General features: G+C 49.9%; 1 protein-coding gene and 1 long non-coding RNA gene across 7 annotated transcripts in view; one reads left to right on the plus strand and one right to left on the minus strand.

Annotated features, from left to right (window-relative positions):
- Window positions 1–8,209: 8,209 nt before the first annotated feature.
- The window catches only part of ANP32A (acidic nuclear phosphoprotein 32 family member A), a gene marked incomplete at its 5' end in the record, with an annotated part of 40,561 nt that continues 25,048 nt past the window's right edge, over window positions 8,210–23,722 (plus strand). The window contains one exon of one of the 6 annotated variants that reach the window (XM_084781180.1): window positions 8,210–8,524. In XM_084781180.1, the coding sequence (XP_084637306.1) occupies window positions 8,471–8,524 (54 nt within the window). Of the gene's footprint in view, window positions 8,525–8,910; window positions 8,974–9,087; window positions 9,219–9,727; window positions 9,817–11,666; window positions 11,702–23,722 lie in introns of those variants that run through there. The other 5 variants (XM_084781182.1, XM_084781178.1, XM_084781177.1 and 2 more) reach the window with 5 other exon arrangements.
- LOC311597100 lies at window positions 8,472–9,733 on the minus strand. Its single transcript, XR_014779087.1, has 3 exons — window positions 9,593–9,733; window positions 9,064–9,198; window positions 8,472–8,948 (listed from the first exon to the last, which is right to left on the minus strand). It is a non-coding gene; the product is annotated as an uncharacterized lncRNA (long non-coding RNA).

Raw genomic sequence — 23,722 nt, forward strand, 5'->3', positions numbered from 1 at the left:
CATCTATAACGTGATCTGATGCCCTCTTCTGGCCTGCAGGTATACATGCAGGTAGAGCACTGTATACATAATAATAAATAAACAAATCTTTTTTTAAAAGTTGGCTCATTCAAAAACAAACAAACAAACAAACAAACAAACCAAAAAACACCTGCTTTAAAAAAAAAAAGAAAGAAAGAAAATGGATTTTGATGAGTAATTAACATTCTGTCTGGATTTGTATTAAATCATCTTCGAAAAACTAAATCCTAATAAACTGAGTTCTTGGTTGTAAAGAACCTTTTGTATCATCAGTAAGTAGGGTCATCAGTGTCACTTCTCAGGAAAGAAGTTATTGGCACTGACAAGGAACACCGTTCATGCAATAATTATGCCACTGTGCTGTCTTGAAAGAAATGTGCCCTGGGCGTGATAGCACACATCTGTAATCCCAGCACTTGGGAGGCAGAGGCAGGTGGATCCCTGTGAGTTCGAGGCCAGCCTGGTCTACAAAGTGAGTCCAGGACAGCCAAGGCTACACAGAGAAGCCCTGTCTCAAAAAGAGAAGAAAAAAAAAAAGAAAAAAGAAAAAGAAAAGAAATGTCCCCATAGACTCAGGCACTTGAACACTTGGTCTCCAGCTGGTGGCACTGTTGGAAACCTTAGGACATGGAAGCCTGAGAAAGTTTGTCACTGGGGCAGGCTTTGAACGTGTATAGCCTTGCATACCTCCGTTTCTAGCTGTCTGCTTCCTGTGTGCAGCTGAGATGTGATCTCCTAGCCCCCTGCTCTAGCTCACCTGCAGTCTTGCTTCCCCTGCCATTATGGACTCTGCCTCTAAACAGTAAGCCAAAATAAACTAATACAACCACACTTTAACAAATATAAAAACATTGAATTCCTAAAACACCTTTTCAAACTTAGACAAAATTAGGCTTACTTTGTGTGTGTGCTTCTTCTAGCTGAAAAGCAGTTTAGTATAACTGACCTGAAACGGTATATAGTGCAGCCTTGATGTTGATTTATTTTTCAATTGTCAGGGTGAGGATCTAATACATGGCAGGCAAGTACTCTACCACTGATCTATATTTCTAGGTTTCTTGCACTCGCCCTGCCTTAGCCTCCCAAGGAGTCGAGATCATAGGACTAGAACCCCAGCTCAGGTTAGGACCCATTCATTTCTTTCTTTCTTTTGTTTTGTTTTGTTTTTTCAAGACAGGGCTTCTCTGTAGACCAAGCTGGCCTCAAACTCAGAGAGATTTGCCTGCCTCTGCCTCTGTAGTGCTAGGATTAAAGGTATGCAGCATACACCTTTAATCCCAGCATTTAGGAGGCAGAGGCAGGCAGATCACTGTGAGTTCGAGACCAGCCTGGTCTACAAGGCGAGTCCAGGACAGCCAAGGCTACACAGAGAGACCCTGTCTCGAAAAACAAAACAAAACAAAACAAAAATAATAAAAATAATAAAGGTGTGTGCCACCACACCTGGTTTACAGTACCCATACATTTCTACAAACACAAACTTGTAGAAATAACCTTCTGTTTCCAGGAATATCAGATGTGTCTGTGGATTGTGCATTCATGTTACTATCAAAAGTTTCTGTTTTTCCCAATATGGCCTTTAAAGTGTCTACATCCTGCCCCCAGACTAGGACCACTTGCCTCTTTCTGGAGATTTTCACTGCAACTCTCACACCCTTCATCTTAGATCTGCACCTGAGTCTGAACCCTGCTTAAAGCAGCATATTGAGACATATTTTCTGTGCCACCCAATAGCCAGAGCTCTCTGCAGTCATTAGTGAAATGCAGTAGGTGGATTCAGAGTAAATTCTATTTTAAGATCAACTATTGGGCCAGCGATGGTGGTGGGCACACCTTTAATCCCAGGACTCGGGAGGCAGAGGCATATGGATCTCTGTGAGTTTGAGACCAGCCTTGTCTACAAATCAAGTGCCAAAACAGCCAGAGCTACACACAGAGAAATCTTGTCTCAAAAAAACAAAACAATACAAAACAACAACAACAAAAAACAAAACAAAACCAACCAACCAAACTATCTGGACTGGAGATGGTGTCTTGCAAAGTCTTAAGCTTGTTCTTGCTGTTTCTACCTTCATAAAAAATGCACTGCCAACAGCTGTGATGTATTGTTTATTCTGGTAGGAAAGAGGGACTCAAAAGAATGTCAGGATTTCAGATGTTAACTCTGCTTCAGGTCCATGCTAAATATGTGATGAGGTCCCTGCCCAGTAAGTGCAGCAAACGGAAACACATACACGAGAGTTAGGTGGACCCTAACCTTTCTCAAAGGCCGAGGAGGTAGATAGAGGCAGTCTCATCTGAACCTCAAGGCCACTGTCAGCTACACAGTGAGTGAGCAAAGCCAACCTGCTTTTTCTGTGACCCTCTGGAGACAGGGCATTCCTTTTTTGTTTGGTTTTCTTTAGCCATTACAAAAGTGCCTTGACAGCACATCCACGTGCTGGTCCCTCATCTTGTCCCACACATTTCCCAATCATGCATGCTCTTCTTCTGCTTTTAACTACAGCAGTGCTGTGCAACATTGATCAACACACAAAGATTCCATCCGGCTGAGTGAAATGTATTTGTGACATTTGCTAAATGTGCCTTTAAATAAAATACATGTGCAAGTGACACAATTCTCACACACGAGAGGCATAAAGGATGCATTCGGGTCAATTAACCAGTTTAGCAGAGACAGGGTCATCTCATCTGGTCTTATGGAAATTATTTCAACCCAAACAGAAACTGTGGGTAGCACTTGCCACCAGGTTTGATGATCAGAGGTTCCATCCCCAAATGCCACTTGGTAGAAGGAAAGAACTCATTTCTGTGGACTCTCCTCTGACAGCCAAACACAGGGAGGCAGAGGTAGGTGGACTGCTGTGATTTGAGGTCAGCCTGGTCTACAAAGAGAGCCCAGGAAAGCCAAGGCTACACAGAGAAACACTGTCTCGGGAGGCAGAGGCAGGAGGAACTTTGAGTTTGAGGCCAGCCTGGTTTACAAAAGTAAGGCCAGGCCAGCCAAGACTACAAGAGAAACTCTTTCTCCAAAAAAGAAAAAAGAAAAAAAAAAGGGGGGGGGCTGGAGAGATAGCTCAGAGGTTAAGAGCACTGTGTGCTCTTCCAAAGGTCCTGAGTTCAATTCCCAACAACCACATGGTGGTGCATAACCATCTATAATGAGAATCTGGTGCCCTCTTTGCCATGCAGGCAGAATACTATATATATAATAAATAAATCTTTTAAAAAAAAAACACTAAATAAATAAATAAATAAATAAAACCAAAACCAGGGCTGGAGAGATGGCTCAGTGGTTGAGCCTGCTGACTGCTCTTCTAGAGGACCCAGGTTCAATTCCCAGCACCCACATGGCACCCCCAATTGTCTCTAACTCCTGGTCTGGCAGTCAAAACACCAATGTACATAACATAAAAATAAATAATTTTTTAAAAACTCAAAAACCTTTACATTCAAATTACAAAGCATCTAGAGTGCATAGAGAAGGCTTACAGCACTTGACGTTCTCTTCTGGGATGGCTCACCATTTCAAATAAAAATATAGTACAAATTTCCTAATTTACCCAAGTGCATTCAGCTGACTTACAACACCAGGAAAGCAATGGAGTGTAAATTCAAATGATAACTGCCATTAGATATTGGAGAATCTGAGGGGGCAGATAAGCTGTGGATGCTAATGAAGAGCACTTGCAAATAAGAATGTGCTGGCCTGGGGAGATGGCTCAGAGGTTAAGAACACTGTCTGCTCTTCCAAAGGTTCCAGGTTCAATTCCCAGCATCCACATAATGGCTCACAACCATCCATAAGGAGATCTGGTGCCCTCTTCTGGCCTGTAGTAGTTACACGCAGGTAGAACACTGTATAATAAATAATAAATCCTTTTTTAAAAAAATAATTTAAACAGTAAAGAATGTACATGCCTTTAATCCCAACACTCAGGAGGCAGAAGAAGGCGAATCTCTGAATTTGAGGACAGTTCAGTCTACAGAATAAGATTAGGACAGCCAAGGCTACACAGAGAAACCCTGACTCAAAAAAAAAAAAAAAAAAAAGAGACAAGGTCTGGAATTCACTATGTAGTAAACCAGGCTGGCTTCAAACTCAGGACTCTGCCTCCTAAGTGTTGGGATTAGAGGTGTGCACCACCACACCCAGCTCTTAATGCACTTTCTATATTTTTCTATATTCTTTTGTTTTTTCAAGACAGGGTTTCTCTGTGTAGCCCTGGCTGTCCTTGAACTTATTTTGTAGACCAAGCTGGCCTCAAATTCCGCCTGCTTCTGCCTCCCTGAGGGCTGGGATTATAGGTGTGCACCACCATGCCTGGCTCTAATATTCACTTTAAAAATTCAGTGCTTCATTAAGCAATAGAAAATTATAGAGCTGGGCGTGGTGGTGCACGCCTTTAATCCCAGCACTCGGGAGGCAGAGGCAGGCGGATCGCTGTGAGTTCGAGGCCAGCCTGGACTACAAAGTGAGTCCAGGACAACCAAGGCTACACAGAGAAACCCTGTTTCGAGAAAAAAAAAAAAGAAAGAAAGAAAGTTATGACTAACCTTTTAGATTTTTGGACTTCAACATTCCTTTGCTATTCAAGTCAAAATGCAGACATCCTCGCATTGTTACCATGGGTTTCAAAAGAATGTTCTACATTTCTAAAAGCTATTTATATGTAAGGACTGCAGAGCGCACAAGCAAGCTGGAGCTTTTCCATGTCATTGTCTCGGGGACCCGCGCAGCCCAGCTAGTGTAAGCGGAAGGGCGCTCCGGCCAGCCTCCAGGCTCCACGCTTCAAGCTGAAGAACGAGAAGTCGGACTGTGCATACATTAACTTGACTCATAGAAACCAAAGGGTCACCATCTTCGGAGACTGAACAAGGGCCAATGAGCTAAAACAGCTGCAGTGGTGTGGGTACTGCTAAAACAGGGCTTCTCAGAGTGTCAGAAGGGGGCTGGAGAGATGGGTCAGCAGTTAAGAGCATCTATGTATGTGGCCCAGCACCTAGGAACTCCAGTTCCACAGGGGTTCAACATTCTCCTCCAGCCTCCTTGGGTAACATGCACGTGTGCGCGCGCGCACACACACACACACACACACACACACACACACACACACACACACACACACCACACACACACAAACACACACACACACACAAACACACACACACACACACACAAACACACACACACCACACACACACACAAACACACACACACACACAAACACACACACACACACACACAAACATACACACAAGTAAAAACAAAACCTTCTAAGGACACAGGCTGCTCATTAGTTTGGGATGCTTCTTGGGAATGCCTTGAAGGTGTTCTTCTTACTTGGAGCCCACCTCTTTCTGCCCGGGGCCTCAAAATTTGCTTTGCATCTCAATAATTCTCAAACCCAGCTGCGTTCTGCCTTTCCCTCATCACCTAAAGCCTGCGTGCGGCTCAGTCTGCAATGAGGAACTGCACTTGTTCCCTGCAAGATCACTTGAGGTGAGGCTTCTCTTTTGTTGTTGTTTTTCGAGACTGGGTTTCTCTGTGTAGCCTTGGCTGCCCTGGATTTGCCTTGTAGACCAAACTGGCCTCGAACTCACAGTGATCCACCTGCCTCTGCCTCCCTGACTGCTGGAGTTAAAGGTATGCGCCACCCCCACCAGGCTGAGGTGGGGCTTTCTTTTACTACCTTTCTGAAATGTAGATAGACTTGGAGCAGTACCTGCCACTATAATGCACAATAAAAATGTAATTTAATAACCATGCAAATAATAATTTACACATTCATATGTATGTATATATATCGAAGTCTTATAGGGCAAATATCTGTGCTGACTTCCTGTTTCCCAAGGAAACCACCAAAGACCTATTAAAACTTTCTCAGATAAACTACAGGAGGAACTTTCTTCCTTTAACATGTTCTAGGAAGTGGGCAATACTCAAAGTGCTTTTATATTTCAGCGTTTATACTATTCAGTTGTGTAACACTAAATGCAAAAGCTGCTACTGAAAATCTGTAGAAGTAAGATGCTTCAAAATAAGTTATATTTAATACATTCAGTGGTGGGGTCACTGTGTTTTTCTGTTCTATTTGGTCTCTAGTGTTCAGGTTTCTCTTCAGATCATATGAAACGCCTGCCTTTTCATAATTTTTGTTTCTGTATATTCTCTGTTAAGAGGAGGTATTGGGGGTGGTTGGGATCCCAAGTAACTCTCTTCCGTCCCTGTCACGTGAGCTGTTGGCTTTTACTTAGCAAAGGTAGTAGAACGGGCACCTCCTCGCTTCCATGGACTTTGAAAGCCATTTCTGCGGAAAGAACTCACAACACCACTGTTAGCTAGGACCTCGAGTATGGGTCAGCGCTTAAGCAAAAGAAAGCATTTATTATCCCAAAGAACATGAACTTCAAGAATTCTTGCTATACAGATTCTGCATACCACACCCTCGTAATACATTTGTGATAAAAAGCTATTGCTTTAAAAATGTTAACTTTCAAATCCAGGAATACTAACTGGCTCAGTGGCAAAGAGGTCATCTGGAGTTTTTTTGTGTTTTTTTGTTTATTTGTTTTGGTTTTTCAAGATAGGGTTTCTCTGTGTGTATCCCTGGCTGTCCTGGACTCACTTTGTAGACCAGGCTGGCCTTGAACTCACAGCGATCCACCTGCCTCCGCCTCCTGAGTCCTGGGATTAAAAGCATGTGCCACCACGCCTGTGTTTTTAAAAGGAACCAATACAATTGAAACTTTCCAGTTACACAGCCTTCGTAAAAATTAACGAAAATCTAAGGGTAAGATATGTTAAATGAACAACTTAAAGAAATTGCATCATATTTTCCTGGATGATATGTGTTGATTTTGTACTTCCAGCTACTTAGAATAAACATTCATTAGCTTTCAATTTTATTTATTGCTTGGTCTAATTTACTGAATAAAATGCTCAGTTCCAATGTATCCAAAAAGATAAAACTACTTTGAGGGTGTTTACAGAAGAGTGTAGGCTTGATGGAAAATACACTAGGATTCATGCCGGGTGTGGTGGTGCACACCTGTAATCCCAGCACTCAGCACTGGGGAGACAGAGGCAGGCGGATCTTCGTGATTTCGAGGCCAGCCTCGTCTACAAATCGAGTCCAGAACAGCTAAAGCTACACAGAGAAACCCTGTTTCGGAAAAACAAACAAAAACCACCCACTATGATCCAGTTGTGTGGATGAAGTTAAACATGTTTCCCGGTTACCAGTCATCCCCAGAATTTGTTCACAGCCACAGGCATCCACACAGTACTCGAGGTCCTAGGGCTGCCCACAAGAAGCTGGCAGCTCAGTGTAAGCTATGGCTTTTAAGGTTTCTTAAAAACATAACGTGGTCGAACAAAAACAAAATCCAAAGCAGTTGAAAAACCTGGAGTAACTGCCCCAGTTAGCGACTCCTTGGCAACTCAGATCCAACCAAACGACTCTGGTGGACGATTAGGAAGAAACGTGCAACGTTCTCAATAAAATTCATAAAGCCGGTAAATTATGTTTGGCTCTGAGAATCGGCAGTTACTAGCAACTTCCTTTTCCACTTTTTAATATTCTATACAGTTCTGCACCTGCGGCGTTTCCACTCATTAGTTGCTCTACACAAGATCCCGGGTGGCTCTCGGGTTATCCTTCTTTTAAGGCAGTAGTAGTACATCAGAATGCCAAGCCTCTTTCTTGGTAGAGGTCGCGCCCTCGCTCCTTGGAAGACGGGAGGAGCATCATGCACTTAAATTTGATTATTTAATTGCGAGGATGATAGTAGATCCGGTCTGATGGGATGTGCCAGGTGGGCACCCCGGGGTGTGTGTATGGTGGGATCCGTCCTTCGTGCACCACCAGAATGAGCGCCCTCCCTGGGCCTGCCCTGCGTCCGCGCGCCCCAGACCTCGTCCGCCCGCCAAGCACCTAGAGGATGCCCCCGCAAGGACCCCGCCCCTCCAGTGTCCACGCACCTGCGGCCCCGCCCCCGGCCACGAACCTCCAGGTCCACGCACCTGCCCAGCCTTCCCTCCCGCCCCCCAAGCGCAACCATCAAGGTGCAGCCGCTCTCCTCCTCGGCCACCCGGGTATCTAAAGGGGTCCGTCTCCCGCATCCAGCCAAATGGCTGAGCCTCCCTGGCCCGCTGCGCAGGCCACCCATTGGACCCTGCCCCCCGCCGCCGCCACCACCATTGGCTGATTTTCGGAGCCTCGCCACTCGATTGGCTTGTGTTGCCGCCGCTCCACTCAAGGAGCCGCAGGTCCCGCCTCCACAGCGATCAGGGTAGTGTGCGCCGTGGGTGCTGGGGGCTCGAGAACCGAGCGGAGCTGGTTGAGCCTCCAAAGTCCTAAAACGCGCGGCCGTGGGTTCGGGGTTTATTGATTGAATTCCGCTGGCGCAGGATCCTCTGCAGGGAGAGAGAGAGAGCGCGCGAGAGATGGATATGGACAAACGGATTTATTTAGAGCTGAGGAACAGGACGCCCTCTGATGTGAGCATTTGCCAAAAATATCTCTGTCTGTGCATTCTCCTACTTTGTGTTATGTGTCCCTGTGTGTTTGGGGGGAAGGCACTTTTTTATGGAGAGGAGCTCCGGGGAGGTGTGGGGTTTGGGGTCTGACTGCAAATGAATTGCAAGGTTGGAAGGGGGGGTGGTGTTGCAATGCCATCGGAACATGTTCCGGCCGCCGCCGCTCCTGCCCTTGGTGTGGACTGACTACCTGTGCGTGTGCTCCCGCGTGTGCGGGTATGGGTGCGAGGGTGTGCGTGCGAGTGTGCACCCAGCGGGGGACCGGCGGGGCGCACGCGTTCGGGTCGGAGGGAACACGGCGATCTCACCCTGGTCCGAGCTCTCAGCTTCCACGACTCGGCGTCTGAATGGAAAAGATGATCGAGGGGAGGAGATGGGTTGCCTCCTGGATTAAACAACAAAAAAGGGGTGTTATATTTTAGAAGCGTACCCCCTTCCCTCCCCCTCCCGCGCCTGCCCCCTCCCTTTGCAGTCTCTTTCGGTCGGTCGGTCGGTCGCACACAATAAGTTTTGGGCTTCGCGAGTCCAGCTTAGTTTCAGATCAATGTGGCCCGAGGCCCCCCGGGAGAGCGCGTGGGGATCCGGCTGCTGCGGAGTTGGGAGATGGCTCGAGTTTAAAGCGCGTCTTCGTTTCTCTGCGGGGATGAGGCGAGAGGTGGGGAGCCATATTTGTAACTTTGTCGTGTTCGTGAACGCGCCCTTTCTCTCCCTCCCTCCCTTTCTCTGCTTGCCTTCCTTCTTTCTCTCACTCTTTCCACCCCACCTTTGGGCCAGATGCTGTCTTTTCTCCCTTCTTCCTCGCGGAAAAGAGGAGGGGGGGTTACTTACAAGGAGGGGGAGGGATTGTGGAGTGTGCAAATGCTCAGATAATCCTCGCGTCTCCCCAAGTAGGAGCGATCGCTAGTGTAAGTTGCCCGGAGGCTGCGTCCCGGTGAGCCCCTGGCCCCCGGCTCCCTTCCTCAGATGAGAGCCTTGGCACCCTGACGCCCCATCAGTATTAGCCACCCCACCTCCCAGTCCCTGTTTCACCTGGGGTGGGTTCCCAGGCAGCCATTCGGCGCCTGATTAATAAATGGGCACAGGAAACTTTATCAGGACCCAAGCTGCCCAGAGGTAGTGGCGCTGCGTGGACCGGTCGGGTCTACATTCCTGCGGGCACGGCTGGCACGCAGCTCTGGGATGGGCAGTTCGTCTGGACGTCGCCGTTATGGATTGGGCAGCGGCGGGAGTATGGCAGGAGGAAACTTAAATCGGTGGGAACACGGAGGCTGGGCGCAAGCCCATAGCAAGGGGAAGTGAGGGTGGGTGGGTGACTGGAACGCTACTGTTTATTTTTGTCTCCCTCTCGCTTTCACACAATCGTGTTGTCTGTTGAGTTGGCCCATCCGGGAGACCCTAGGTTCTGGGGTGTAAACCCTGGCCGACTTCCCCTATAGGCCGGGTCTTGGAGAGCAGGCTCTCGCGGGCCGGAAGATCCCGGAGTCGAGGCTGTGTGTCCGGGGTTCGGACGAGTTTGGGGCTGGCGCAGCACGTTGTGCTGACCTGACGCCCCTCCAGCCACTTGGCCTCTCGAATCCTGACAAAGGCGGGCCTCGTTTCCTCTTTTCCCCTGGTTCCTCCCTCCAAACCTGAGTAAGACTTTTGAAAACAAGCTCCTTTTTGCCGTCCGCCCATCCTCACGCAGCTGTGCACTAGAGACGTGCTGCACAGCCTTATGGCGCGCAGGGCGGGGAGGAGGGGGCTCCGCCAGCAGCAGGACTTGCTGCGGGGCTCCCTGGCTCGGGCCGGTGGCGTCCAGACCCAGCTCGGGTGCGGGATCCCCGGGGTGGAGGGGGGCTGGGTGTGGTACTGGGGGAGGGGGCCAAACGCGACTTCCCTCGTACTTTCCGGAAGACCCCTGTACGTAATCGGGGGGCTTCAGGGTCGCGGCGAGTAGGTGCGCAGCAGCACAGTGCCAGACCAAGCGACCCACAGTACTAGCCAACCCGGAGCAAAAGGGAAAGCGGGTCGAACCGGCTCTTTAAACTTCCCCGAGTGTGTGCGCTGGGGGAAGGGCGGGCGCTCTGGGCTGGGCGCGATTTCTCACGCTTCGCCCCCTCACCGCGAGTCCGCGGCCCACTCGCCGTCCTCGGGGCTTCTGGCGGGGTGGGGCGCGCGGGTGGCGGGGGAGGGGGCACTTGCTGCTCTTGGGGGAGGGGAGGGCAGAAAGCTCTCGAAAGAGGGACAAAAGGGGTGGGGGGAGGAGGAACTGGCTTTTTGTTGTTGTTTTGCTGGTTTTTTTTTTCTTCAAATAAACGTTTTTTGGAAAAACAGATCGTTCCGGGGAACCTCCCTCCCCAGAGTCCCCCTCCACCACGCACCCACCTCCTGCAACCTCTCTCCCTAGTCGCATCTTGAGGACTGGTGGCCGCGACGACGCCGAACTAGGACGAGCAGCCATGTTTCCCGGGGCGCCGGCGGCCCGCCCCTCCCCCACGGCGGCCGCGGACTCGGCTCGGCGGGGACCAAGGCGCCCAGCACTGGGGACACAAGCTCGCACAGGCGCAGCAGAAGCCCGGAGGCACGGGCCTGGGGATCCGGTCTGGAGAGGGCGCGGCGGGCCGGGGGCCCTCGAGCTGCTGGGATCTGCCGGCCCTTATCTGCTCTCGCCATTTGCACTGCTAGGCTAGTGGGAGACCCCCAGCGTTCTCTGGCATACTCAGGGTGCTGGGGCGGCTGTCTCCGCCTCTGTGCCGGTGGTTCGCCAGCGGGCGCGGAGCTGCCATTTTGTCACCATGGCTGTTGTCGCGCTTGGGGGGGGGGGCGCGCAAGAGGCTTGCGCTATCGCCCCGACGGTTGCCCTCTAGCGAGGTGGCTGCTCGGGGAGTTGGCACCAGAGACACCCCCATCCCACTTTCGCATTCGGCCTTCTGGGGACTCCCACCCTGTGCCCAGGACCCAAGGATCCCGAAGCTGTCGCAGCCCTGAGAAGGTGATGGTCCTAGTAACGACCCCTCCCCCCCCCCGCCCTCCATCCCCCCCACCGCGCGCCGTTTGGTGTTCACTCTGCACTCCGCACGTAGTGAAAGGTGGCCTTGAAAGCGAAGAGATCGCTCTGGTGTTGGCGCCTTCGGCGGAAATGAGAGGATGGTGTTTGAGGTGTGGGGGTGAAACTGGAGGGCGGGAGGGGTTCAGGCTTGCCAGTCTGGTGTCCCTCACTGAAGCCGGGGGTGTCGGCCTCCTACCGAGAAGGGACGAGTTGTCAGGATGCGCTGGGGAAACGCCCTCCGGGGCTGGGCTGTCTAGAACCGTTGGTAGAGTTTAAGGTGGGTGTCCGCAGTACCCTGCAGACTGGGGGAGCTCTCTCGCTTTTTATCCCCCCCCCCAGACTTTTTTTTTTCTCTTCGTTTTTGTTTTGGTGGGGAAGGTAGCTAACTACTGTATCACACGACGTAGTAAACGCTATCCTAAACCGAAAGAGAAATAGGACTTTCTTTAAAAGTCTTGGGCAATTCGTTCGCAATGCTGGCCCCCGTTGTGGGACTCAAAGCCTGTGGTAGGTAACTCGCGGGCTGTAGGCTGATGCCTGTAGGCAGAGACTTATTTCCAATGAAGCGTCCGGCAAAGGCTGCCATCAAAACCAGCGTCTACTTTGACCTCTGGAATGCACTGCGTTTTCTTTTCCTTCTTCCAGGCTGACTTACTGCCTAATTGGGTTCAAGTGAGTGGCGTGGTATTTGCTCCAATTTATGCAAGCCAAGCAGGGATTCGGGCTTAGAGAAGTGAGACCTTGGTGTGGGGTGATTAGCTGAGTCTCGTGACAGGCAGCAGCTGCTGCTTGTTTTGAATCTGAAGAAGGTTCCATGGTGAGGCTAGGTTCTGAAGCCACACAGACCTTGGTTTGAGTTCATCAGCTACAAGGAGGTAGGAACCCGCCAACCTGTGATGTGGTGTAGGTGACCTTAGTTTTCCAAAGCTTTGTACATGTGCCCTGCAAGATGGGGACAGTTCTGCTCTATCAATAAGTAACAAAACTGGTTTGAGTTGGCCCTTTTGTGGGTGCTTGGTACAGACTCAGATGCTGGGGAGTGGGTGAGGGCTAACTTAGGGCGTCTTGGAGGTTTAAGATAACAACTCCCAATAATAATAGCAGATGCTTACATAGCCTCTTACTGTGTCTGGCATGTTGCTAAGTGGATTACAGACCTCAGTTAATTTATCCTCACAAGGGCACTATGTTAAGTACTGTTGTTATTCTTACATTAAATGTAACAGAATTGAGACAGGGCTCCAGGTCACCACCGGCCAGTGCAGAACCGGCATCCTAACTCAGCCTCCACGCTGAAGTGCTATTATTTGTATTTTTGTAAAGCACCATGGGGAAGGACTTTTTCCTCCTCCAAGCCTTGGAGTGATGCCACCTTATTTGTAAGAGGGTGGGGTTTGGGTCTGTTGGTGTTGACATTGATACAAAGCATAGCTTCTTATTGAAATGTCAGATGGAGCGGACATGCAGGGTGGGGTAGGTATTTTAAGAGGCACCTCACCCTGGCTCCGAATATAAATATACGTTAATTTAGGGTGAAGTGAGTCTGGCTTCTTAGATGTTGGGGCACATTTTGAGGTAATGATAAGACAAGCAGGAGCCATTCTTAGCCAGTGGCTTTTTGGGGTCTTATATATAATACATTTCCTGTTTTTATTAGTCTTTTCTACAGACAGAAAAACATTCTGGACAGAGTAGGCAGGCCCTTAGTGTTGGGAGGTAGTGTGCTAATAACGCTGCCTAGAGCCTGTCACCTAACTCTACCTGCAGTTCCTTAAGGATAGGTAAAGCAGGTGAGACAACCTCCCCATTGTAAGGATGGCACTCAGGGCTCAGAGTCACTCTCCCAGCAGACTATGTGCGCAGAATGCAGGTTGTGTAGTTCTGTAGTTGACAAAGGCCCAAACATGACCTATATTATCAGATCATCTGGGGAGCCAGTGAAATGCAGATTCCTGGGCTCCACCCCCTGGATATGGGTTTTCCGCCAGGTCACCAAACTGCTGCTAAGTGGCTTGTCTTTTTTGCTGCTTGAGTTGAAAACAATTTGTCTGTATAAACACTGAGAAATTTGTCAATCGAGACACTTAACTTTGAATCCTCCTTCCTACAAATTGTCACTTTAACAAACTTGTGTTACCAAAACTTAAAAAAAAAAAGTACTTATTTTGAACTTGATCAATAAAAGAATTACATGGATATGTGTATCCTTTTGTTATAACAGCTCCTGTGTTGTGTTCTCAATTTCGCTTCTTGGTGAAGTTTACTACCTGAAAAGTTGTCTCATCTTTGTATAGCAGGCTGGGGAGGTCCCTGAGGTGCTGTGCTTTGCAAGTCCTACATTTGGTGATGTACTGTGAATTTTCCAGGACCTTCTGTGTATACTTAGTTTGATCCTCACAAAAATGGGCAGTTCGCTAGCCTCCTTAGGAAGTTTTCATTTCTGCCTCCCTCTGGAGCAGCCCTCTCTGTCTCAGAGGTAGAGAGGAAGGAACTTTAAGTCGATTCAGTTCCAGACTTTAAGGCCTAAGGAAGGCAAAGCTCCTGTGTACCTAGAGACTAGCCTTAGGGTCAGCACAGGTCACCGAAGACCCCAGGTCACCCTGGCACCTCAGTCTCGGGCCTGCTGCTCTCCCTTGGGGCATGTATCCTGGGACGATAACCCACAGTAAAGCAGAAATGGCTTTGGCCTCAAACCCCATGCCTACTTGTAGCTTCTTAATGTCTGAACTGCTGAGTGAGCGGAATGTCGAGTTACTGACAGTGGTTTTCAGGCCCTGTCCCCTCCCTTGGCTGGGGCCACATTAGCTTAGCAGCCTCTCAAGGTTGGGACTTGTGCTGTTGGCCATCCTTCTTACTTGCAGCACAGAGGGAAAAGTACCCGACTTTAGTACTAAGTCACCACCCTGAAGAGCTGGGGGACTGTTTGCATCCGCTGTCTGCTAGGCTCGCCCCCCTCCTCCGCCTGAGCCCAGAGCTTTGCTGCTGAGGTGCTGTGGTTGGGGTCTGATCGAATAAACTTGGTCCGGCATTCTGGCCTGAATTCTGACTTGGAAGAAGAGCAAGTTCCTTGCCTTTGGTGTCTGGAAGGGCCTTTCCCTTGGAGACATCCCCTTTTGGGCTATGTCTCCTGGGACCTACTCGCCATCAGTGCCCAGCACCTGCTTCCTACTGACAGGTAAAGGAAACGTCAACCTGATCTGAGGATTTTTTTGTTTTTGTTTTTAAAGATTTTACTTATTTCATGTATGAGTGCTCTAACTTGCACTCCAGAAGAGAGCATAGATGGTTTGTGAGCCACCATGTTATTGCTGGGAATTGAACTCAGGACCTCTGAAGAGCAGTGTTCCTATCTGATGAGCCATCTCTCCAGCCCCTGACCTGAGTTTCATATTACATTGGAATTATAGAACAACGTGTTTGAGTTAAACAACGTCTGCTAGCCGGCGGTGGTGCACACCTTTAATCCCAGCATTTGGGGAAGGCAGAAGCAAGCAGGTAGGTCTCTGTGAGTTCGAGGCCAGCCTGGTCTACAAAGAGAGTCTAAGACAGCCAGGACTATTACACATAGAAACCCTGTCTTGAAAAACAAAAAAAAGAAAATTGCGTGTAAGGTGGGGAGAAGGGTTTCTGATTGGAACAGAGGTAGGTAGTTATTCAGAACATCACAGTTAATAAAATTCGTTGAAGACGGATGAACAAAAGCACCCACGGTCTTCACCCACTTTCCCAGACACTGAAACAGCCTCCTTGTATCTATGGTGTACCTATAGGACCAGTCATCCACATGATGCTAGTGTCTTTGTTCTGTGCATCAAGCCTTGTCCTTTGCTGTACTGCGCAGCACCTGGTGGCGGAGGGGTGGCGGGGGGTGGTGGTGGTGGGGGCCTTGGAACTGATTTTGTTTTGTTCTGTGTTGAGCAAAGCCCCGTGACCATTCATTCTACTGTTTACCGAACTGTGGCTCCCGGCAGCAGGTCTAAAAAAGATGACCCCACTCTACTAATTACTTACTCTGGCGTGGATTGCAATCCCTGCCTTTCTCTCAAAGTTATTTGCATTTTGAGAGTCCGGCTTTAGTGAGGAAATTATTGAGACCCATTAGAGACGTGGGTGCTCTCCTCAGCCTTGTCATTAACTTGAGCTGGACAAGGTGCTCAGCTTGTCTGTCTCTCCTCACCATCTAAAATGGAATGTGTGGGGGAAGGTTAAGGTTGGGGATGTGACTCAATTCCTAGAGTCCTCCGCTGGAAGAAACAGAGGCCCGAGTTCTGTTTTTCCGTGCAGCATAAACCGGATGTAATGCTAGCACTAAGTGCAATCCCGGCACTTCAGGGATGGAGACAGGAGAATCAAGCTGAAGGGCATCCTCAACCACTTATCAATTTCAAGGTTAGCCTATGTTACATGTGACCCTGTCCAAATCAATGACCTGAGGGTGCTGTGTTAATTAGTCCAGTGATGTTCAGACTTTTTGAACCTACATGGTTCACACTGCTGCCCAGCACATACATACATACATACATACATACATACATACATACTAATTTTCAAAGTATCTTTGATTAATTTAAAAGAAAATATGCTAGCCTAGACTCATAAATTGATTTCACTCTAGTACTGTTTGGGAAATATTAAAGGTTGGATATTAAGGTTCCTTCAACTGTTTCAATGGTGGTTTGGGAAGGGAGCTCGCCTTTCCAGCCTTGTATAAGCTCTGCACTACCACAGCAGTACTTTTCCCAGTTTCATGGCAGCTCAGAGCTGGGCACCTGGTCTCCAGCTGCTCTGGTTACGCTGATGTATCCCAGACAACCTCATGGTAAAAGTAGCCATTAGCTTAAGTGTCTGTCTTAGATGGGTCTGCCAGAGTTGGCTATGCCAGTGCTCTTTGCTGCCATGTCCCCTGCACTGAAGGGCACCCACATTTTTTTTTCACTGAGTCAGAAAGTTATAGAGAGGGGGTGCCTGGTGTATGCCTGTCTCCCGTTTCCAGTACTTGGGCAAATCCCTTCACCTCACTGTGTGTACTAGAGTCTTGAACCGTGAGGCTGTCATACCAACAGCCTCAGGCACCGGAGCGCCACTGACACTATGCTAGAGTGTGGAAGTTGGCAGTCACTTTTTGTTCCTTTTGGAGTTTTCTTTCTTTTTTTCTCCAAGACAGGGTTTCTCTGTATAGCTTTGGCTGTCCTGGACTCACTTTGTAGGCCAGGCTGGCCTCGAACTCACAGTGATCCACCTGCCTTTGCCTCCCGAGTGCTGGGATTAAAGGCATGTGCCACCATGGTAAGACACTTGCCACACCGCCTTGACCTGAGTGCAAATCCTCAAAACCCACATAAAAGCTGGAGGTGTGGAGTGTGACACACGGCATCTGTAATCCAGGGCCCCAGACAGACAACAGACTCTGTCTCAAACAAAGTGTACACACACACACACACACACACACGAGTGAGAGAGAGAGAGAGAGAGAGAGAGAGAGAGACTGAGAGACTGAGAGACTGAGAGAGAGACTGAGAGACTGAGACTTCACATTGAAGTAAGTCCTACTTGTTTCTGTAGGAAAAGAGGTTAGAATCTGGAAATGCCAATTTGCCAAGAGGCAGCAGTTCAGTGGCCACTGCAGACCCCAGGACCCACTCACTGTAGGTGCAGGAGCAGCTGCAGCATTGCAGACCAGCTCAGCCCTCAGCCCTGCACTGCCTCCCCACCATAGATTCTATAGAGGTTGATGTGCGTCCACAGCCCTCTCCAGGCGGCTCCTTTTCTCACTGCACATCCACTGCTTAAGGCATCCATTTGAATTGCTTCCTGGTTCTTCACCCTCCCCTCGCCTGAGACAGCTTCCACAAGAAACGCCGCCCAACGCCCGCTGGTCTCCTGGTTTCCTAAATTCTCTTTCTCTTCCCTGCAGTCCCGCCTTCCTTGTGCACACGGTGTGCGCATGCGCACCCGCTTCAGCGTCTATGCATTTGTGCCATGCTCCTAGAAGGAGAATTTGGGTCTTTCACCATGTGGGTCCTGGGAATTAAACAGGCAGGGTTGGCAGCAGGCACCTTTATTTACCCGCTGAGCCATCTCTCCCGACTCCTCTGGTTCTCTCTCTATGGATTCTTTCCGAGTTGAGGGTGCTTCTCCCTGGTCTTAGGGCACAGGGCCTGGTCAGGGGCAGCAATCCAGAGGCCAAGACAGGAGGATCACAAAGTCAGCGTGGGCTATACAATCGAGTTCTGGTCTCAAACAAAAAACCAGACCTCTTGATTGAGCTGGGTCGCTTGCTGCTGTCTCCTGTCTTTTGGATTACAGTAACTCCATTGACCATTCCTGCCTCCTCTCCAAGTAGCTTTCCTGCATATACCACTGGGGATCCCTCAGCCTTCGGCTCAGTTGAATGTGGGACCTGCGCCCCCTTATCCTAAGCTTTTGTTTGTTTGTTTTTCGAGATAGGGTTTCCTCTGTGTAGCCTTTGCTGTCCTGGACTCACTTTGTAGACCAGGCTGGCCTCGAACTCACAGCGATCTGCCTGCCTCTGCTTCCCGAGTGCTGGGATTAAAGGTGTGCACCACCACGTCCTGCATCTTCTCATTTATTGATAGGTACTAATACCACATGCTGCCCAGGCTGTGCCGATTACCTCTCAGCCACCCACCACCTGGGTGTCGCAGCAGCACCCCCAGCACCCCACACTCAAGTCCAAAGGGAACCCATGGTCTCTGTACCCTGTTGGCCCCTGTCTCCACCCCCCAACCTACCACACGTCCTGTTTACAACGGTTTTCTTATTCCATCCCAGATAACCTCCTCATGCCACAGTTTTGGTCTCTTTGAAGCCAGGCTTCCAACTTCAGCCAAAAAAAAGATGATTTGAATCAAAGTACAGATGACTTCCCCCCCCCCACTGCCCCCCCCTCCCCCCGGTCCAGTGTGTAAAATTCACCATTGGGATAAAGTGTAAAAATCCTTAGGAAGATCAACAAAGTCCCACGTGGCTCAGCCCTCGCTGGCCTTTTAACTGTTCTTTCTCCTCACTTGAGAAGAGGCACCTTCTCCCCACCCCCCTTCATTTGAATCCAAACCACTCCCGCCAGTTTGCAGTTTATTCTCTCCTCCCCTTCCTTCCGGGGAGGGTCTAGGCCGGATTCTTTTGTTGTAAAACTTTCACAGGATTTTCCCTTGTAATTGCTCATTCCTGCCCTTGTTAGTTAGCAAACAACCCCCACCCTCGCCCCCGCCCGGAAACTTAAGGTACCTGGGTTTCCTTCATCCTGGGGTGTCCCCAGTGCTCAGCGCTGCACCCACGCTTGGCAAGCATTCTCCTAGTATTGACAGAATGAAGGACTCTTGGGGCGCTCTCCCTCCCTCCTTCCCTCCCTCCCTCCCTCTCTCCCTCCCTCCCTCTCTCTCTTTCTCTCTCTCTTGGTTTTCTGAGACAAGGTTTCTCTGTAGCCTTGATTGTCCTGAACTCACTTTGTCACTTTGTAGACCAGGCTGGCCTCGAACTCACATCAATCCTGAGTGCTAGGGTTAAAGGCGTGTGCCACCAAGCCCATCCTTTTTTCTAATTATGGACTGTTTACATATATGTATGCATTAAGTATCTCAAAGGGCATAGTGAAGGAAACATTTAAAAAATATCCAAAGTTAGCCAGGCATGGTGTTAGCCAGCACTTGGGGGTGGGGGGGGCAGAGGCAGGTGGATTGCTATGAGTTGGAAGCTAGCCTGGTCTCTTTGGATATGGATATATCTATATCTATATATCTATGTAAAATCCAAAGTAGTCGTATTTCTTCCTTGTGCCTAGTGGAATATTCTAGACAGTTCAGTTAAGAAGTCAATGTTGGGGATGGAGAGATGGCTCAGTGGCTAAGAGAACTGTCTGCTCTTCCAAAAGACCTGGGTTCAATTCCCAGCGCACACAAGGCAGCTCACAACTGTCTGTAACTAGTTAGTTACAGACGGGGGACCTGACATCCTCACACTAACTTACCCAAAATAAGAGTAAATAAATGATTTTAAAAGTTAGCGTTAAAAAAAATATTTTCTTCCTTCTTTGCTTCTTTCTTTCTTTCTTTCTTTCTTTCTTTCTTTCTTTCTTTCTTTCTTTCTTTCTTTCTTAAGCTAGGTTTCACTATGTAGTCCCGAGTGGCTTGGAACTCCCTATGTAGACTAGGCCAGCTTTGAACTCAGAGATCTGCCTGCTTTGCTCTCTAAGTGCTGGGCTTAAAGGCTTGTACCACCACACCTGGCTTGCTTGCTTTTTAATTTATTATAAAAGTCCGTGGTGTAAAAGAAGTGCCCTTACCATGCCAAACACTGTCCCTGTGCTGATCCTCCCATCCCTGGCATGGGGGATAGGGTGGGGGACAGTCACAGGCCCCATTAGTATGGCAGCTTACTTGGTTATGTGTACAGATCCAGAAAAATCCACCCTGCTTCTCTTGAGGGTCCCAAAGGGACATGTCCTGGGTTCTCCCTGCAGAGAGGTTGGGAAGCCAGGGGTGGGCTTAGTGAGAGGATCCCATTCCCGCATACTTGGAGCCAATGCGTACCTGGGTGATTTTTTTTCCCCCCTCTTGCTGAGAAGGCCACTAGGGAAGGATCTACAATAGCCTGGAAGATCAGCAATGTGAGGGAAGGAAGAGGCTCAGGTGTGTGTGTGTGTGTGTGTGTGTGTGTGTGTGTGTGTGTGTGTACACGTGTACATGCGCCAGTATTGCTGTGTAAGGCTGCAGCAGAGTCCTGAAAGGACTGCAGGTAAGTCACAGGGCCCAGGCCTGGATTTCTTCAGCTGCCTCCCTCCAAAAGACCTGAGAACTGTGGGGGGGAGCAAGCGGGCTGGCAAAGGTGGGGGGCAAGGACGTATTACAGTAGATTTAGAGGGGAAGCGATTCAGTCACCACCTTCCCTTGACCTCCCAGGAGACCAACATTACCATGACTGTGACGAAAAATAAGAGAGGGACCCCGCTGGCCTTGGAATAAGGCTGGGTTATTCTCCTAAGCCATTTGCACAGCAAACTTAGTTAATTGCGTTCTGTTCTTGAGTCCTGCGTGGCTTGAGTCTGGAGGTGTGGGAGAACTAGGGTGATGCCTGGGTCTTGCGGTGGAGCTTGGTGGAGCTTGTGTGATAGACGGAGGAAAGAATGTGGTTAGTGCCTCAGAGCGCAGCCCCGGCTAGGCATCAGAACCACCAGGGGAGCATCTGAGAGGGACTTCTCAGGCTCTTCCCCCAACTGCTGGATCTGCCTTTGGGTGTATTTTTAAAGCTGGGGGGGGGGGGGACACGACTTGAAGGCACAGTTGGGCGTAGCCACATTGAAGCAGGGTGCAGATCTTCTCAGTAGATAGAAAGAAACATGCTAAATGGAAGTAAAAGAGGGCAATATAACTAAAGAGTGGTCCAGCTTTAATGTGCTGGGCCGCGAGCACCCATTTCCTGGCCTACGTCTCTCCCCCTCCCCCTGCACGCATTCATGCCAAGTTTAAACATGCTGTCGGTCTGCCCATCACATTTGTGTCTAAATACCTGTGTCCCATGAGGCTGCTGCTACTAGAGCATGACCAAGAGTGGACCTGGGGCCTGGGGGAGATGGCTTAATTGGTGAAGTGCCTGCCATGTGAGCACGAGGACCTCAGGTCTCCCGTATAACGCAATGGTAGCGCTTGTCTATAATACCAGGACTAGGGGTTTGGCAGAAACAAGAGGATTCCTGGGTCAGCTTAGCCCAATCAGTGAGCTCCATGTTCACTGAGAGCCCCTGCTTCAGAAAACTAGGTAGAGAGGCCATTGAGGACGATACCAGATGTGGAACCACACTGTGTGTGCACGCATGCACGTACGCACACGCGCGCGGCCTTGGGTAGGAAAGCAGGGCCCCTGGGTAGCAGTGTCTTCAGGATATTAGCTGATCCCCTCTGGACCTCAGTCACCATCTCTGTAAAGTGGCAGCTAACAACCGCGTCTTTTTCTAGCCTCTATCTCCAGGATGGCGGGAGAATAGTTTGCACCAAGTGTGTTAGACTGAGCTGGAAAGCTAGATTCTCCCCCAAGAAGTGAAGGGACTGTTTGAATGGGGAGCCAGCCGAAGCTGAGGGAGGCTGTGCAAGTTGTCTGCTGAGTGGGAGGGGGAGCTCTCCTCCTCAGCAAGGACCACCCACCCTCAGCTTCAGAAGCGGATGGGAGACCTGAGAAGAGGACAGAGGCCTTGGCTTCTGTAGAAGCGGGACTGTAGGGACACAGGCAGCTTCAGGGATGCTCTGCCTGGGACTCCCTGGGTGGGACTCTGCCTGGCTGGCCTTTTCTACAGCAGCTGTCCCGGGGTTGGCGGGGGGGGGGGGGGGGGGGCGGCGGGGGTCATCCTTTCTCTCCTCCTTTATCTTCTAAACAACTCCCCAGAGGCCCCTTGCTCAGGAAGTCCTCCTGGACCCAGCGAGGGTGGTGGGGAACCCTCTGCATCTGCCCAGGTGGCGTCCGGGATGTGAGGCCATGATCTCTCTCCTCAGTGGATTTCCACAGTACCTCACGGGGGTATGCACTGGTGGCTCTCCCAGTTCGTCTGGTCAGTGTTTCTTTGTACACTTGCCAAGCAAGGAGCATAGTGAGGGTCTGCGGCAGCTGGGACAGGAAGGTTCCCTGGTGGCAGGTGCTTCTCAGCCTCCTGCCCAGCTGCTTGTGGGAAGGCACCCCATCCACGTGCAGGATTGGGAGCTGGCCTTCCTCTACTGTGTGTCTCCCCGCGCCTTGAGGATGGACATTGCCAGGGGTACTGGGGCTGTCAGTGAGTGTGCTAGCCTCCCCTGCTGGCTCTCAGAGGCTAGGGAAGCTTCTGCAGAGGCTGGCCTGGAGCCATCACAAGCAGCTCTGCTTCTCTGAGCATCAGCTAGCTTGTGGCTCTGTGGCAGACATGCTCGCATACGTCTTGGGTGAAGGCTGGTATATCTGTTCTTCCGGGGGATTGGGGTGAGTCTGGGGCAGTTTCTGGAGCAACACCCTGAGCTGCTGTTTGGGGTGTGGTGGCAGGGACCCAACTGGAACGCAGGCCACAAGGGTTCTGTTTTCAGGACACATGTTTGTTCTCTGGGAGCATTAGTGGACAATCTACTCCAGCGGCCTGTGTGGTCATTGTCAGGAGTGGCACAGGAGGAGTTCACGTGTGCCCCTGAGCTTGCCCAGTGGCTGTAGACCCTGGGCAGGTCAATCTTGGTCTGGGTGTGGGGGGGGGGCGTGCCCACTATACCAGAACACAGACCTTTATTTACTGACTGTGTTAACTCCATGATATCCCAGTGCTGAGCAGCCCCTGGCTGGCTGGTATCTGATGTTAACCAGTTTGTATGCAGCTTACCTGGCATTTCCCAGCTGGCAAAGGTAGCTGAGGCTGGAATCCCATCTCCCTACTGACCTTCAGCCTTGGCTGCTTCCATTTTTTTATTTTTTTCTTCACACAGACATTGAATGTCTGCTGTCTACGGTTATGTTTCAGGCTTTCTCGGTATGACAGTGAAGCAGTCACATCCCCTGTCCTGCCCACACAGTCAGCCTCCATTGATGGAGAGTCGGTTAATAAACCACAGCAAAGCCACCACTAAGTGCCTTGAAAACAAAGCTGTGGTCCAAGAAGGCTTCTTGGAGGAGGAGTGGGCAGCGTAGTAACCTCTGCTGGATTTGGAGTTTAAAATCCAGTTAGTTGATCACAAGTGTCCTTACTGAGGTCCCAGGAGAATAAGATTGACAGGCCTGTAACACCAGAGCTGGGGCAAGCAGGTATGGCAAAATTATGGCCTGGATGGACTATTGAGAGTTCCAGGCTAGCTTGGGCAACTTAGTAATACTCTTTGTGTTAATTAAAAGGTTTTTTTTTTTAAAAAGAGAGATGTAGCTCAGTGGGAGAGTGCTTACCTAGCATGCACAGAGCCCTGGGTTCAGGTCACCACACTGCTGGGGACCAGGTTTGGTGTGTCATTCCATCCCTTGGGAGGTTGAAGCAGGACCAGAAAGGGGGAGGAGACAAGGGGCGGGACGGACAAACATGGATGGGGTGATCTAAATGAACCGATACAAATGTGGGAAACTACCTTACCTTACGGCTAAGCCAGTACTCTGCTGGCCCCAGCTGTAGGCAGGGCCTTGCC

Source organism: Acomys minous, assembly GCF_964271855.1.
Source record: "Acomys minous genome assembly, chromosome: 5".
Taxonomy (NCBI): domain Eukaryota; kingdom Metazoa; phylum Chordata; class Mammalia; order Rodentia; family Muridae; genus Acomys; species Acomys minous.